The 17,457-nt window shown below is 31.2% G+C and overlaps 2 protein-coding genes across 6 annotated transcripts; both read left to right on the forward strand.

The window, feature by feature from the left end:
- The first annotated feature begins 3,606 nt into the window (after positions 1-3,606).
- On the forward strand, positions 3,607-6,627 carry LOC123227994 (ubiquitin-conjugating enzyme E2 variant 1C-like). Its single transcript, XM_044653168.1, has 4 exons — positions 3,607-3,766; positions 4,968-5,107; positions 5,946-6,071; positions 6,248-6,627. Exons 1-4 carry the CDS (start codon positions 3,733-3,735, stop codon positions 6,386-6,388), a joined length of 441 nt encoding a protein of 146 aa, XP_044509103.1. The 5' UTR covers positions 3,607-3,732; the 3' UTR covers positions 6,389-6,627.
- Positions 6,628-8,897: 2,270 nt separating this feature from the next.
- LOC123230038 (probable CCR4-associated factor 1 homolog 9) lies at positions 8,898-16,723 on the forward strand. 5 transcript variants are annotated; one of them, XR_006505005.1, is made up of 6 exons: positions 8,898-9,822; positions 13,414-13,482; positions 13,561-13,605; positions 13,712-13,756; positions 14,044-15,905; positions 16,279-16,723. XR_006505005.1 is itself a non-coding variant. In XM_044656138.1 (5 exons), exons 1-4 carry the CDS (start codon positions 9,017-9,019, stop codon positions 13,737-13,739), a joined length of 948 nt encoding a protein of 315 aa, XP_044512073.1. In that variant the 5' UTR covers positions 8,898-9,016; the 3' UTR covers positions 13,740-13,756; positions 14,044-16,723. The 5 variants fall into 5 exon arrangements, 3 of the variants coding, with proteins under 3 accessions (XP_044512073.1, XP_044512087.1, XP_044512093.1); XR_006505006.1 differs by having other exon boundaries at positions 14,044-14,976; positions 15,762-16,723; XM_044656138.1 differs by having other exon boundaries at positions 14,044-16,723.
- The last annotated feature ends 734 nt before the right edge of the window (positions 16,724-17,457 follow it).

Consider the following 17,457-nt stretch of genomic DNA (forward strand, 5'->3'; position numbering starts at 1 on the left):
AACAGTGGGTGTGAGATTTTGAATAACAAATTGAATCACTTTAAAAATTTTTTGTTTATAATTATTTCTTGCGTAAGACTAAATTTGTGGTCTTGTGTACTTTCCCATTAACAAAATTTTCCCAGCCAAGTATGATAACATACACTTTTTCTCTCATCAAACACTGGATAACATTGCATATGATCAAATATGCAATATAGCGACGTACAAATTTGTTAATTACTTTTAAAGTTCTTATCTTATAATATTATTCTTTTGTTTTTTAGGAGGATGTTAACATATTCCACTTTGATTTTTGCTTTTGGCCCAAACTTGTCCATATCCTTGTAGGCCCAAACTTATCCATATCCTTGTAGGCCCAAACTTATCCACAGGCTATCCATTCCTTTTCAAAAAAAAAAATCCACTTTATTCTTAAAGAGCCCATCCATCAACCATCACAGCTATTCCAAATTAATCTAATGGTTGATTTTACTTAGGATTTGATTTGAATCAAGCTTAATCGAGTTTGAGCTCATATTTAATTCAAATAAATTTAAAATGAGCTCAACTCAAAAAAGTTTGAGTTCAAGTTTGAAAGTTAAATATATTCAAACTCAAGTTTGAGATTTAATGGTATTCGGTTTGTTAAGCTCGTAAACTTAAAAAATTTGAAACAAATAAAGTAAAATAACGTCGTTTTGACAAAAGAATATATTAAAAAATATCGTTTTAGTATTGAACAAAGATTAAAACTTGGTTTGAATTTGAATTCGAGTTTAACTCCTTTTAAACGAATTGAACTCAAACACCTCTAAAGTGAGTTTGAGCTAAAGTTTAATTCAATTTGAATCTAGCCTTATTTTTCTAAGATCTGTTACTTCTAGCTTTAAACATATTTTCCTATAATTATGAAATTATAGCAAACATTTATCACCCTTTATATCAACTTATGGCTATGTGTGTCACTTTCCTAAGTATACATATCATTTGAGATAAAAAAGTTAATATATTTAGTCATACTATGTATGTTTATAATAACTTAATAATTTCCAATTTAGTTATTAATTATGTGTTTTATATGAGTGATGATTATTTTATGATAAAATTACGAACATTTATAATGAGTACTAAAGATGATATGTCAATATTTAATTAAATAATTTTAAATTAAAGATAAAATAATGTTAAATCATATAGTAATATATCATTATTATTACTCAAATTTGTATTCATTATAAATATATATAACATTACTCGTTACTTTAAACTTAATTCAGAAGAACAATGTTATATATACACATTTTTTAGTATATAATTGGGTAAACATATTATATGTTATCATATAATTTGATGTTATTTTATCTTTAATTTAAAATTATTTAATCACATATGACACATCATCTGTATACTTAATTGTATACTAAAAAATATATACATGTAATTTTATTGAATTTAAAATTATTAAATCACATAATAACATATTATTATTAATATTCATACATAATTTTATTGTTCTGTGTATACATTTTTAATACAATAAAATTATGTATATCTATTTTAAGTATATAGATAGGTATACATTAATGTGTGTTATCGTGTAATTAAATGATTTTGAATTAAAGATAAACATCCAATTACACGATGATGAACACAAATGTATACATATTTATATACTGAAAATAGATATGTATAATATTGTTTTTTTAAATAACAAAAAGTGATGACATCTTTTAATATTCTAACTATATTAATGACTTAAATTAGAGTACAAGTTTATGAGCATTAATCTATAAACAATATTATATGTACATATTTTTAGTATATAAATTAGGTATACCGAAAAAATATTATTATTTGATTAAGTGTTATTTTATTTTTAATTTAAAATCGTTAAATTATATAAGATTAAACGTTTAATTTTTCTGATTTAATTATTATAAATTTTAATTACTGAATCTAAGATTTATTTCAGTTAATATAATTGATTCTAACCAAACGTGAGATATACATATTTCGGACCAAAATATTCTTTCTTTATTTAAAAGCCTCAAGTGACTTTGATCATTGATAAAAATTGGTCGGTCCATATCAAAGACAGTCCCTATCACCGAGTCAGTGACCATTGATTAGAATTCGACAACAAAACAAACTCTTTTGACTTCTTTGGGTGTGTTATGACGAGTTATCCAAATCATATTTGCGTCACGTGCTAAATAATTTTCAAAAAAAGTCGAATTGCTTTGCGTGACTCGTGGTTTAAGCCCAACACTGATTTGGCCCAAATCATGCTCCGAGACTTGATCGACAAGACCATAGTTGTGTCTGTTGACGTCTTTGGCACTAAAAAATTAATAGGTTGTTTCTGAATTTACTATAATTTCCATTTTTTCTTAGGCCAAACAACTAGGTTCCACCCAAGTTTTCACCACATATCAAAAATATATATCATAGTATTTCAAAAAAAAATCAAAAGCCCACCTATAAACTAACTAATATTAAAATTTTTTATTAAAGATGAAGATAAAATTATTATTTTACTATTAATAAATTCTTAAACAATTTCTTTTATGTAAAAACCATAATTTTTAAGCAGTTTAATTCAGTTTTATGGTTTGAATAGAATTATGCACATCCCTAGCTCCAGAAGACTCTTAATAAATTCTTTTATGTAATAGAAATAAACGTGTTTTATTTATGGTAAATAACTTAACACTTAAATCTTTTGAGATTTTGTCACTATTTTATTGAGTATTTGTGTATTTTATTTAGTGTTGGATCTAAATCGAGTTAGTTTGAGCTGAAAAGTCGACTTAGTTTGATTTGACTTAGTTCAAATTTGTTTTATTCGAATTTGCATCGAGTTCAAATTAGAAGATTCAACTTGTTTTAAAATTGAACTAAATTTGAGTTAGAGAAAGTTCAATTCGGTTTAGCTCAAGAGATAGGTAAACGACTCGATTCGGTTAAAACTTAACTCGTGACTTAGTTTGAATTATATTAAGTGATTATTAAATAACGTTATTTTGTTAATGAGTTACGAATTTAAACTATAAATTTGAGTTACATATTTGAGTTATAAATTTTAACTATCAATTCGAGTTAAACTCGAATCAAATCATTTTATTTAAACGAACTTGAATCATTCTTAATGTTAACTTGACGAATTCAAACTAAACTATTTTTCATTCGAGCTAAATTCGAACTAAGAAATGTTCGAACTTGGGTTACATAGAATGAGTAAAATGAACTAGACCCTAATTCATTTTATTCAAGTGAGGTTAGGGTAAGCTTTCTAGCTCTTCAAATAGAGTAACAAACTTTTTGAACTTGATTTGAGTATACTCATAAGACGCTTAAAGTTGAGTTCAATTTTACATAAGCCAAATCATGAGTAACTTATAAATGGTTTAATTTAATTACAACTTTAATTTGTATAGATAAATTAATTAAAACAATTAGTAAGTATAATATAATTCATGTCCGGCTCGGGTAAAATACCTCTTTATTAAAAAAAAAAAAAAAGAGGTAATTTTTTCAATATCAAAACTATTGGGATGTTTATATTTAAACCAAAGTATAGGGACCTTATAAAATTACTCCAAAATCAAGTTTCTTTATATTTTTCACTCTCGTCTCGACTGCCCTCGTATTTTCGTCTTTTTTCTTTCCTTATTTTCTCACAGATTCTCTACCTCTTGACCTCCCTCTCTTTCCCTCAGATCTCTGCAAACCATCCATTCGAACACATCCATGACGCTTGGCTCAGGAGGATCTAGTGTCGTGGGTAAGTTTCTTCAAGTTCTGACCTTCTTTAATTTCTTCTTCTCTGATCTTGTCGTTTTCGCCGTTTCTTTTCATGGGTTTCATAAATTTTCTTGTTTTGTAACTTTTCCTATACTGGGTTTCGTTTCTTTTGTGCGATTGAGTGATGGGTATCAGTGGTTTCTAATATTCATTCGTTCATTTGTTTATAGCGATATTGATGTTGCTTTGTTGTCGGTTCTTGTTTTTTCGGCTATAAATTTATGGGTTGCTTTATTTGATTTTAATTTTGGATTTAATTTTAAGGAATTTTACTGTAATTGAATTATGTATGTGTAATTTAAAGTTTTTAGTTTAGGGCATATCCATGAATAATTTGGGTTTTACTTTGTGTTGGTTTCTTGGATTTATGTTTTAGTCTGATGATCAAATTGTATGGCTAAGTTTTGAGCTTGAGTTTGATCTTTAAAATGATAGTAGGGTTCCAAGGGACTCGGTTTTTAACTCAAGTTTGGATTTCTATGTTACGAAATTCAAAGAGATAAGCTAGTAATGCAGCCATTTTATTTTGTGTTCTGAATTACAGGCTTATTATGGTTGTTTCAATCCATTGAGTTGATTAAAGTTTGGCAATTGGAGTTAAATTGTGAGCTAATGGGTGATCTTCTTGTTTGGATCACTAGTAGTTTTGCATGAGCTCACAATATAATCCTGTTCTTCTAGTTGTTAGTGGTTTTGTCTAGTTTTATTGTAAAAGGTGATAGCAAAAAAGGAACTCTACGTACAAAATTATATGTGTGCATGTGTACTTATGTTCTTGTCATGTTTTAGTGAAGTTTGACGATGTTTACTTTTGATATTTATAACCGATGGAGTTTTCCGGTAATTGATGATGGCTTTGATGCTTTATAAAATTTGAAGCTTGGGAATATGTAGTGATTTGCTTGGTAATTACAATTTTTTTTGTATTTGTGCATGTGCAATAATTTGCATCTGTTTACACATAATTGAAATTTTCATTGCAGGTAAAATCCTCTATGTTTTATTTTAGTATGATATTATTTAACTTTGAAGCAATGGTAAGAGATATATTACTAACGAAGAGCATTAGACATTTTTGTATGTTTAGAAGTGATTTGCAGTTTAAGTTGGCTATCAGCCCTTTTTTGTTCTATTATCATTGTCAAGTATTGGTGTCACTAATTATTGGGGTTTGTGTGCAGTTCCTCGGAACTTCAGATTGTTAGAGGAACTTGAACGTGGAGAAAAAGGTATTGGAGATGGTACCGTCAGCTATGGGATGGATGATGGAGATGACATTTACATGCGCTCCTGGACTGGCACTGTCATCGGTCCTCACAATGTAATTGCATCTTCATTTGATTGATAAATTATGTATGTTAGATAGACGTTCTATCAATTGAAACAATACAGTTGTGTGCACACTGGCATAGATATTAAAAGCAGTGAACTTCTTATTGATGCAGCAAGTATTAGCTTCTGTTTATGACCTAAATAGGCAAGGGATATAATTTCTGACTGATTTATGGATTAATTATCAACCTTAAGCCCACAATGTCTCGTGCTCTTGGGATTTGCTGCGGTGAAGGGTTGTGATCAACGAAGTTCATGTTACTATTGATTGAAATTCACTTTTGCTTTTTTGTTTTCTCAAATTCAGTTTTCTGTATTCTTGTGGGAAATCTAGAACTAAGTTTCAAGGTTTTTATAAATGGTGGATTGGAGTAGAACTGGTGTGGACTTTTAGTTGTACTGCACAAAAACACCTACACATGAATGAAAGAATGAGGAAATTTGAGGTCAGTGTGTACAGTCAACTTGTTCAATGAAAAGATTACCAGATAGTAAGTTTTTGAATTTATGTCTGTCTGTATTGGTTTTGGATGAAGTGTACTGCATACTAGGACTTTTGCATAGTGTTCCTTTTGAACTGAATCACTGTAGTTGGGAATTGGGAAATTTCTCAGAATAATGTATCCAGTAATTTCCCTATTTTCAAATAGAATAAGAATACTTTTAGAATAATTCTTTATACGGTTTGTATTTGAGTGAATTTTATGGAAGCTAAATTCTATGTTGCAGAGGGGAAGCTTCGTTGCTCATATAGATGTGTTTTGATTGTTTACTTGTTTGGATAGATTTTATGTTAAATTACATTTTTTTTCTTGGTTGGGTTTCAGACTGTACATGAAGGTCGGATTTATCAATTGAAACTGTTCTGTGATAAAGATTATCCAGAGAAGCCACCAAGTGTTCGTTTTCATTCACGGATCAACATGACTTGTGTTAACCATGAAACTGGAGTGGTATTGTTGCATATTCTTGGCACTTTAAATTGTGTTTTTGCAAATTCTTTTTAAAGATCTTTAGTTTGTGCAATATATGTATTGTTGCTCTGTTATGGGTGTTTGTTTTATTTTGCTTCCAATTTCTGTGTAATCGGGTTACTTGGCAAGAATCTGATGACATTCAATTGCTGCAGGTGGAAGCTAAAAAGTTTGGACTTCTTGCAAATTGGCAGCGAGAATACACAATGGAAGATATACTCACACAACTGAAGAAGGAGATGGCAGCCCCCCATAACCGGAAGCTGGTTCAACCTCCTGAGGGTACCTACTTCTAGCTTCTATGATCATATAGGTATTAAGGGGTCTTATTGCATATTGCAATGTGCAATATATAGTTTGTCATGATGTGTTGATCCCCTCTTGATGTTAAGAACATATAGGGGATGCCTGAAAAGGCTTCTCCAACTACCCCTCCCATGGCTTTATCAACTTTTTTTGTCTTCTTTTATCAAACTGTATTGTAAGGATGCTGCTTGATTAATGGGATTTTCTGTGTGTCAAAATATTAAAAATACCATTTTAGTAGTATGGAATCTCGCTGTATTAGTGTCTGGAGATAGTCTCTCTTCTCCGTTGGATGCTTGCTTTATTTTCTAGCATACTGGAAGAGCAAGAGTAATGAAGTTGCTAAAATCATCTTTCTGTGGTGATTTTTGTAATTCGGCATTTGGTTCCTGCGGTTCTCTGGTTGAGCTAATGAAGGGTTAGTTGCCAAGCATGCAATCTTATCCCTGTCAGATGTGCAGTAGAGCATTGCCTGTTCTGGTGGAGGCTATTGATTTCTGGATTTTGAGTGTTGATCTCAGATTCTTATTATTGCTGATATGCCTATGGTGTCAAACTATTTAAGTATCAATCAGAAGAAGGGGTGCTGTTTGATTGAAACTGAAAGGTCCTGATATTATCATGCTAGTAGAAATCTTCTTTTCATGATAAACCCACAGAAATGCAACAGTGAGGATTTATTTCACTGTCTTATAGAATTCTGTTTGATTATCCGAGTTGTCTGCTGCTCATATCAGCAATATGCTCCATGTTATTAGTTCATGCTAAATTTATTGAAGTCTTTATCAGTGATGTCTTGAAAATTTTCGAAGTTTTTATACTTTTTTTAAGACTTTTAGTTTAGAATTATGAATAATGTTAAAACGAGTACATTTAAGTTGATTCACATAAGCTCTTATAGTTATATTGAAGATAGTTATGTAGATAGTGAAGAGCAACATTACCCTTAAAAATTGATGCAACCATTAAAGTTGTTTGATTTATTGGGTATCAATTTAGGGTTTAAATTTCCTCAGAATTGTATATGAAAAGACAAACTCTTATAAACTACACTTGTAAGTACAATAGACTGACTTCGTATAAACTGAATTCTTTGTATAGATGTTAGATATTCTAATTTAAGCAATGAAGATATGATATTTGGCAATTTGAGGCTGTCATAGCTGAATGTTGATGTGCTTATATCTAAGTGTGAAATTTATAACTTTTTATTTTAACTGAAGGATCTGTTCAGACTAGGTGGATGGAGAATATTACTTTTGAAAGTTAGAAAACTTTAAGTAAGGGTAAAATTATTAGTTTTTAAAACTTAAAGAGAAAATATAATCAGTTTTATATTTTTTTATTATTATTAATAAAATGATGATTTTACTTTTGACTCTAACAAAAAAATTTAACTATAATTGATTTATAAGTGAGATTTTGAGTTTTTCAAACCCATAAGTATGATTTTGGAAATACATCAAAACTTAGGAGGAATAAGTTTTTTGGCCATATTTCTAACCCTAATTTGATTTCAAAAATTTTTGGATTAATCTAACGCGATTCGAACTATATAATTGATCATATGGTGTCAAAATGCAATGTGTAATGTACAATTGTAAATCTTGGCCATAAGATTTGTACTTTATAATATGGATAAGAACAAGATATTGTGAATTTACTGCTAAAATATTCATCAAAACATATAAACTAATAAGTTAATTTGGATGAAGCCAATGTGACAGTCTCCTAATTGTGATTGTGTTTTGGTGGGGTCTGCTTGATTATGTTGTACTGTTGGATTTTCTGATTTTGTAGAAATCATTCATAGGGTTAGCCAATAACTTTACTTTTTAGAATTTTTAATTACCAAATTATAACTTATAACCAGCACAACACAACACACTTATTCTCACCCAAATTGTATTGTAACCTCGTATTCACATTTGTTAAGTTTTAAAAATCTAAATATTTACTTATTTGTTAAATTTTATTTTTAATATCAAAAATAAAATTATTATTTAAAAACTTTATTTAAAGAAAAAAATTTATTTTATTTTTTCACCTTAGTTTTAAAAATTAATATTTTTTTAATTTAATTTTAAAAAGTTACTTCTTCTCCCCTATTATTTAAGGTTTTTATATTTTAAAGTAAATAATTACCCTCTCAAAATTTAAAATATTATATTTATATTTTAAAAATTTATTATCTTTTTTTAATGAACATTCTTTTTATAATTTATTTTGATACATCGCTAATCTATTATCGGTATATTTTCTCTCTCTCTCCAGTGATTTTTTAAGGACAAAAAGCATTAAAATGACCGGATTTGTGCATCAATTAGTAGAAATCATTCTTTTGCTTTATTATTATTATTAAATTACATGGAGAGTTTATGTTATCATAACAACCGCATGCGGAGATATATAAGGGAAATTATTATTATTATTATTATTTATTATTATTAACCCAATTTATTTAATTTTTAACATTTTTAAAAACTTACCCTCCACGTCTCCCACCGAAACTCGTTATTTAAAACTCTCTGTGTTCCATCGAACCCTAAAAATCAAATCAATTCAAATTATCTCTCAACTCCTTTTTTTTTTTAAAGAACTCGATCTGAATAAAAATTATGTGTGCTGCTAAACCTCCACCGTCTTCTCCGCCGCGTCAGATCGTGATCCGTTCAGTATTTGCAGAGAATGTGGAGGCCGAACTCAAGATTATTGGATCTTTAGTTGATACTTATCCCATTATTTCCATGGATACGGAGTTTCCGGGCGTTGTGGTCCGATCAGAAAAAGATTTCCGCCACCAGGATCCGACTGAAAACTACGTCAGCCTGAAAGCTAACGTTGATTTGTTGAAGCTTATCCAAATTGGGCTCACTCTATCTGACGAAGAAGGGAATCTCCCGGATCTGGGGTCGGGTTCGATGTATTATATATGGGAGTTTAATTTCAAGGACTTTGATATCACGTATGATGCACATGCGCATGATTCGGTCGAGCTGTTAAAACGCCAGGGGATTGATTTTGAGAAAAATCACAAACTCGGGATCGACTCGGTACAATTCGCTGAGATGTTAATGTCATCAGGTTTGGTGTTAAACGACGCCGTTACGTGGGTGACATTCCATAGTGCGTATGATTTCGGGTACTTGGTAAAATGTTTGAAGCAGCGAGTTTTGCCTGAGAACTTAAACGAATTCTTGAATGTATTGAGTGTTTTCTTTAGGGGAAGCGTCTATGATGTGAAGCATCTGATGAGATTTTGCTCGAATTTGCATGGCGGACTGGATCGGGTTGGGAAGGCATTGAATTTGGAGCGGTTAATTGGGAAGAGTCATCAAGCTGGGTCGGATAGTTTGTTTACTTTGCACGCTTTTTTGAAGATCAGAGAGAAGTATTTTGGAGGAGATGATGACAGGCTTGAAAAGTACGCAAACGTTTTGTATGGTTTAGAAGTTCATGAATGAATAAATTGATTAATGATATGATCATATTATTTCATGTACACAATTTCGTTGATTTCAATATTAAAAAGTATTAGTTCAGTTTTCTTTTGGTTACATATAGGAAGTTCTCAGCTCCGAATTTTGATATAATTATTTGTTTTATTTCTCATGTAAGTCGTATTAAAGATTGTAGGGTTTAGTAAGGGAAAGGAGTAAATCTGATCATAGTGTGTTTGGCAGTGTGAGAATCAGTGAATTAAAAAAGTTCAGTCTTTTTGTGTTTTGCACATAGAGAGTATGCATTAGGCTTGTTTGATTATATCAATAATGAATGCGATTTCCTCTCTTGGTCCTTTTTAGTGAAAGATAGAAGGTTAGCTCAAGCAGAATTTATAGGCTTGAAGTTAACTGGATCATTTTTGCTTGATTTCATTATCTTGATTGGTATGCATGATGGATAATTTGGTTGCTAGATTGTGGCTGAGGATGAATGTTGGGCTCTCGTGTTACATCTTTCGATGGCAAAATTTTCTAGTTATCTTCTTCAAACATTTTGCTGATTGATAGAGAAATTTGCTGATAAATGTTGTTAGCAGTGCTTATTTTAGAGCTTGGGAGTTGAAAAGTTTGAGGTCTATCTTTCCTAGATTTTTTAAGAGGCCAGAGGAATTTGTAGTGGATTTTGTTGACACAACAGTGGATCTTGGTATTTCTTTTTCTTGAATCAGAAGTTGGTATTTAACAAAACAAATTGGATGAGGTAATGAATCAGCAGTTTTGTATAAGATAGATTCATAGAACTTTGATCTGAATAACAAATTTAGTAATTAATATGACACCATGTGCACAACAATGTTATCTGTGTGAACTGAAGTAGCCCTTTCCAAGGTAGAATGGTTGCTTGTTCAGATTCCTTAGCTGTGTGAACTAGTGTCTTCTAAAAAATGGCTGCTTCCTCTTGACCATATTGCTCATATTTTTAAGCACTTGTTGCAAGTCATTTGAATATTCAAACTGACTTGAAATATGTATAATTTATGTTTCATTGTGTATAAGCTTTTACTTACTATATGTGCTGTACTCTATGTATAATTCAGGTTACATGTCATTTAAATTTCATGCCTCAATACTGTGTAATAAAGTGACAAAACTGACTTTGAAACATGTTTGATCATTTTCATTGTATTCAAGATTTCCTTTCTATATTTGTTGAAACCTATTCATTATTTAGGTTACAATCATCTTACATTCTAAATGACAATTTCTATAGGGTTGATTTGTAGTTGGCAAGCAAGGAAACTGGGATTTATTTAAGAGTTCCAGAAGGGATGAAAAGAGGATTGCCTTGTTTTATATGAAATTTTTAGAAGAGTAGTTTTAAGTTTCACTGTATGGTGACATAATAGGTTAGTGATAGTGGTTGTGGTGATATTGGTCAGAGGTGGCAGTGAATTGTAATGGAGTGATTATGGTACTGTTGTGCAATATGGTAAAAGAAATGAGACAAAGTTCTGCCTTTTCCACAGAAAATAATTTGCAAGGAACATTTTTATGGTTTTTAGTGTTTGGTAAAATTTTGGAAAATAAGTGAATGGAAAATAATTTTTGACGCTATGGAAATTCAAGCTTAAATTTTGTATAATGACTTATGATTTGAAAATAACCATTTATTTCTAAAATATGTTAGAAATCTTCATGGTAATCAAACCACTGCAATGGTCATTGTATCATTAACAATCAACCATTTAATGGTGCAATCATGAAATTAATTAATATTGTTGGTGTCCAACATCTACTGTGACTATTTTATTTTTTTGTTCTATGTTAAGAAACAGTAACCATTCAATGGTGTGATCATGGTATCAATTAATGTTATTGGTGTACAACATCAACTGTGATTATTTTTTTTTTAACTGTATGTCATTCAAATTGTGGCACAATCTGTTTTGGTCTTCTAGTTTATCTCGAATGGTTCAGAGGTCATTTATTTTGTCGTTTATGAAGGTCTTTTGCGCATTAGAAGTGAAGCAGCAGGTTGTGGAATTCTGTGGCAGCAATTTAATAGGAGGGTTCTATGATACCCACTTCCATCTTATACTGCTTTCTTGATTCTACTAAGGATCATTTTTTCTGATGTATAAACATATTTTAGTTAAATGGAATTGGATGCTATTGACATTAGTAATAATTAATTGGTAAAAGGGCATGTCTTGTTAATTCAACACCATAATGCTATTGACATCAGTAATAATTAATAGGTAAAAGGGCATGTCTTGTTAATTCAACACCATAACCATCCATAGTTATACTAGTTCTTCTAGTTCTGTCTAGAAACTTCTTGCCAGTTGCAGTTCTGAGATCTGCTTTCCCATCCATGTAGTAAATTCTTTCACAAATAGAGACTTTTTTAAGACTTAGAAGAATGAGCTTAATGCCTGTTTCTGCAACACGTGTTTATAGTGTGTGCATTGCTTAGGAAAGAAGATTATTGATATTGGTTGTTTATATTTATTTATTCAGAGAATGGAAATTTTGTTCTTACTTAGAATTCATGAATCTGCTTTCCATAACATCCTCCTCTTGTATTGTGTAAAGGATGGATTTCATATATTATTCTCATAATCCTTTTTTGTTGAATGAGCTCTTAATAAAGTTTGTGCTGTGTTAGTCTTGGTAAAAGTTTTGACTAGATTCATTAGATGCCGTTCTTTTCATCATTATTGAGTAAACATGTAAATACTGTTTGTAATTTTTTTTTTTTTGTAGAAGCTTGTTATAGTTAGCTTGTTGATTCTTTTGTGTGTATTTTTGATAGGAATGTTGATTTTTTTTTTGTGTATTATCATTTGGTTTGCCAAATATAATATTATTTCATTTTGATTTAAAACACTTATATTTTTTAAGTTCTTCCAACAATAGACTTTAAAGAAACAATTGTATGTGTAAGTGATTAAGGTTAGCTTTGTGATTGAATATAGAGTTCTATAGAGTCAAGGACTTAACACATGTATATTTTTTAGACTTCGCTATCTTAGTAATGAAGCTAGAGGGAGGGTAATAATATCTTCTGCATCATATAGCAATCATGAGTTAATGAATACAGCGACACTGTGGGTTTATTCACTAAAGACATTGTTACTTGAATGGCTATGGCATACGAAGTGAAGGGATCTTATGTGCATATCACTTCTTTTTGGCGGAAGCTTCTCTCTTAAATTTTGACTTTCATATTCACCTTTGAAGTCAGAAGCTTAAGAGGGCACAAAGAAAATTAAACACCTTAATGTGCCATGTTTCAAATGAGAGAAGTTATGTCTTATAAAGATTTTGTTAGAGGATTAAAATTCTTGCTTTGAAGAAGTATACATCTTTTTGTCTCTATGAAATTTATATCAAAGTCTTTTTGTTGACAAAGTTCCAGAGAGCAATATATATACATATTATTAGCAAGTCTTAAATTATCTTTGTAATTTCTGGTTACTTGAGCATAGTGTTATTGTTAATTGCAAGATCGAATAATATTCTTTGGTCACAACCAAATCTTAATTGGCTGTTCTTACTGACAATAATAGTCATAGTATATCTATCTGTGGTGAACAACCTACTGGGATATCTGAAAATCTTCTTCAGCCTTTACGGAGGTAGGCATGATTATATGATATGAATATTGTAATTTTTAATAGCAATATAAATTATTATTGTCTGATGACCTCTATCAGGTGCCTCACCAACTTATGGGGAATCTGGAGCTTGATATCCGCAGTGTGAGAATTTCAATTTTCTGTTGATGCCAAATTTAAGAGATATATTTTCAGCATTACAGAGAACACAGGTTACCATTTTCTGAGTATCCCAGTTTGCAATGGCCAGGTGGTATTTTTTCCTCAGGGGAGCTTGATGTTGGAGAATATGAAGGTAAACTAGCATACTTGGGTATTTCCTATATTAACATTTACATTACATCTGTAATTTCTCTTCTTTCTAGGAACTCCTTTTCCTTTTAATTGTTTGTGTATATCTGCAACAATGTGTCTTTTAGAGGGGAATTATGAGAGGAAACTGTATATAAATGACCTTGGCTTCTGGATGCTTCTGGGATTGATCATTTGATTTAATTTGAGTTCCTTTACAGCTTTGTTCTAGATTATTGGGCTCACCTAAGCTGATCTTTTATAAACTTACATGACTTGGATTGTTTTCAGTGGAAAGAGGAGCTAAGGAAAAGTAGACTTGGCTTCTGTCTGAAGTGTGGAAAATGGAATGGGCTCTCTACCTTGCTCAACTGACCCATTGTTTATTTGGAAGAAGAGAAAGGTAAAAAAAAAAGATGTTGAAACCTTAGTGAATAATTTGCCTTGTCTTATTCTTTTGTCACCATATTACACAAACTTTATGCTTTTATAACTTAACTATTCCTTGATCTAGATTTAAAAGAGAAGAAGGAAAAAAAAATAAAATGGGGACATCAAGAGTCAAAAGCTTCATTTTTCTATATTCAGTCCTCAAGTCACTTGAGAAAACTTGTAACGGCCTACTTTTGCTTCCACTGTTCCATACATATCTCTTGAACTCAATGCTTTAAACCTTGACAGTTGACAGAAGGAAAAAAGTTCCGCATGCTTCAATTAGGGTTGAATCATCCATTGGCTTGTCATCTGTAATATGAATTAATTAATAAAAAACTTAATCTAATATAGACTCTAAATTATTTTATCTCAATATCGATTATTTTATTTAAAAAAAAAAAAAGAAAAAAGATTAACTAATCTGTGACATTGATATGACACAGCTAGTATTGCTGTCTTTAAATTGTTGAATGTGGCTATCTTGAAATGTTAAGTGTTATTTCTTGTATAAGCATGTGTAGCTCCTGAAATTTAAGTTATTTAAATATTATCTTTTTCAAACATAATTTTCATCTGAATACTGATGAGATGTAAATTCTCATTGAAAGATGAAAGAGCATGTGGTCGTGACCACTTGGTAGCGGGTTCAAGTGTGTTTCACCGGAGTGATGTTGAGTGCCACACATGTGGGGTTGATTGGACCGTTACCTTGATCATTGTAGGGTTAAGCAGTTCAACCAGCTGGGGCATCCCTTTTGTTAAACTAGCTGCAACTTATTTATTTACAAAGTAACTTTTTCTAAATTTGCAACCATCTCATTTTATTGGATTAATCAGGGAAAAATCAGGCTTTATCATTTCACTTTGAGCTTTATTTTTGGTTGTAAATATGTTGTTTAGGCTCTATGCTGTGGGTCTGTGTTGCTGTATTTTCTTATCTGTGCAATAGTTAGATAAAGTTCTTTTGTTTGATCTAGTTCAAGTCAGTATCTTCTAGGTTTGAGTGGAATGATAATCCTGAACAATTTTTAGTGGGCAATGCACATTTGTTGTTAAGCAACGAATAAAGGGTTAAAGCAGTTTGAGTCTTATGTGCGCACTAAGAGTGATAGTCAATTTGAGTGTGACAATGAATATCCACTTGAAGTAGGTCTGTTTCTGAAGTTGCATTTACTGGTGGATTCATCTGAATCAAACAGATAATTTTACAATATTTAAATTGATTGGTATTTGCAGAATAATTGTTTCAGCATCTCCTAAATTGGACTATCAAAACATGTTATAGAATACAATAAAACTGTGCACCCAGTTTTGAGTACCCATGTATATCATCATGTGATTAGATGATTTTGAATTAAGGATAAAGTGACATTCAATCAAACGGTGACACATCATTTAAATATGTAATTGGGTTTTCAAAGCTGGGTGTACATAATATTGCTCTTTAGAATATGGCTGTTGTGAACCACTTTTAGGTATGCTCATCGCTCAACCTGCTCTTATAATGAAGTTCTCTGAAATTGCTCTAGACATTATCACTACTTGCAACTGAAAGATGAATAGTGAATTTGCAGAAATTTGCACGGCATTGTCATGTCCATTTGTTCATTTCCTCAACAAGACTCTGTAATTGTGCTCTAGGTGGTCACCCTCCATTCCACATGCAGCAACAACTGCCACTGCTTCTAATAATGGAGTAACTGCAGTTTCCACTCAAGGTACGTCAACCACACCCACAATTTTAGTTGCAATTCTTCTCACATGGATCTAATTTGTGAATTAGTATGAAATAGGATTTATATTCATTCTGTCAGTACGCAAGCCACAACTAAGCATTTGCTAGTCTCTTTCATTGTGGTGCAACACAATTTTAATGTTTGGAGAAAGGCGAATCTAAGAACATGAATGTAAGATTTTAGACCCGTGGGTCCTGTCCAACTGTTGTTCCATACTGAAATGATTTTCCATACTCCAGAACTAATGGACTTCATTGAGCTTTAACTTGTCAAGAAGAGCAAGCTCTACCCATGTCACAAATCTCACATTTTGTTGAGATTTTTTATTGATCAATATCCAAATTTCTGATTACAGGTCCACCGAACAGTTGATATTAATCTAATGACAGTATCATACTAGTAACATAATTGTCATTCCCGAGGTTTAGTTGGAAGATAGTCAATCCTTCGAAGTTTTGGACTCTAAACTGGTTTCACGGTTGTTAGCTTTTGCCAAACATCTGCTTAACTTTAATCATCTTCGACTTCAGTCAGTGGCAGGCTCAAGATTTATAGTGGAAAGAGAGTCAATCTCTGTAGAATTATATTGTTTTGATTTGTGAATAACTTGTATAGGTGTCAGTGTTAGCTTCCTCGTACTAGAGTGGTCGTCTTCCTCATAAATTTCAACTTCCGTTGAATTGTGAAATGGCCACCATCTTTCCTGGAAAACAATAATTGCCATAAAAAAGTTGTAGCAAAATTCCGTGTGGGTTGACCAGAAGCCATGCTTTGAGAAAGTGAATAGGAGCAAAGTTTTGGCTGTTGATCACATGAAAATAGTTGTTTGCACGAACTTGTTTTATTTTATGTTTGAGATTTGAAGTATTTTAGATTGTTCTGAATTGTTTTTTTTTTAAATGCCAAATTAACTATATTTACTTTGATTATTATTTGATTAATAAAGATGAGTGGTATAAATCTTGAAGCATATTTTTGCTCAGTTAACTCCAAAAATGTCTCTCCAAATTTGAACTTGAATATCATATGAACAGAGAATGGACCACCCCTTATATTATATGATCCCTTTTGTTTATGCCAAGGCGGGTCAACCCTTTTTAAATCTCATCTCACATAGAGTAACATTATATGCATAAATAAATTGTATAAATTTGTCTATACAAATTAAAATAGTAACGTCTGATTGTGCGATTTTGAAGTAAAAGAAAAAATAAATAGTTAAATTACCCAATCACAAACTATCACAATCTTGTCTTTTATTTTATGAGCCTAGTGGGTATCTAGTTACCAGACGATAATGGCAATCATAAGGATAACATATACAAAGCTTGGAGGGGAGAGGCAGGCAGCCATGGCCACCAGTCATACATTGAAAGGTTGATTTTGAATCTAAAGAGGTGACATGATCGATCATGTTCATCTTCTTGGAATTTTAGGAGAAACAAAACAAACTACAATTATTATTATTATTATTATTATGAAAGACAGATTTCTGAAACTGAAAATCCATAAACAAATGTAGTCTCAATCTATC

This window comes from Mangifera indica, chromosome 1 (assembly GCF_011075055.1).
Source record: "Mangifera indica cultivar Alphonso chromosome 1, CATAS_Mindica_2.1, whole genome shotgun sequence".
Lineage (NCBI taxonomy): Eukaryota > Viridiplantae > Streptophyta > Magnoliopsida > Sapindales > Anacardiaceae > Mangifera > Mangifera indica.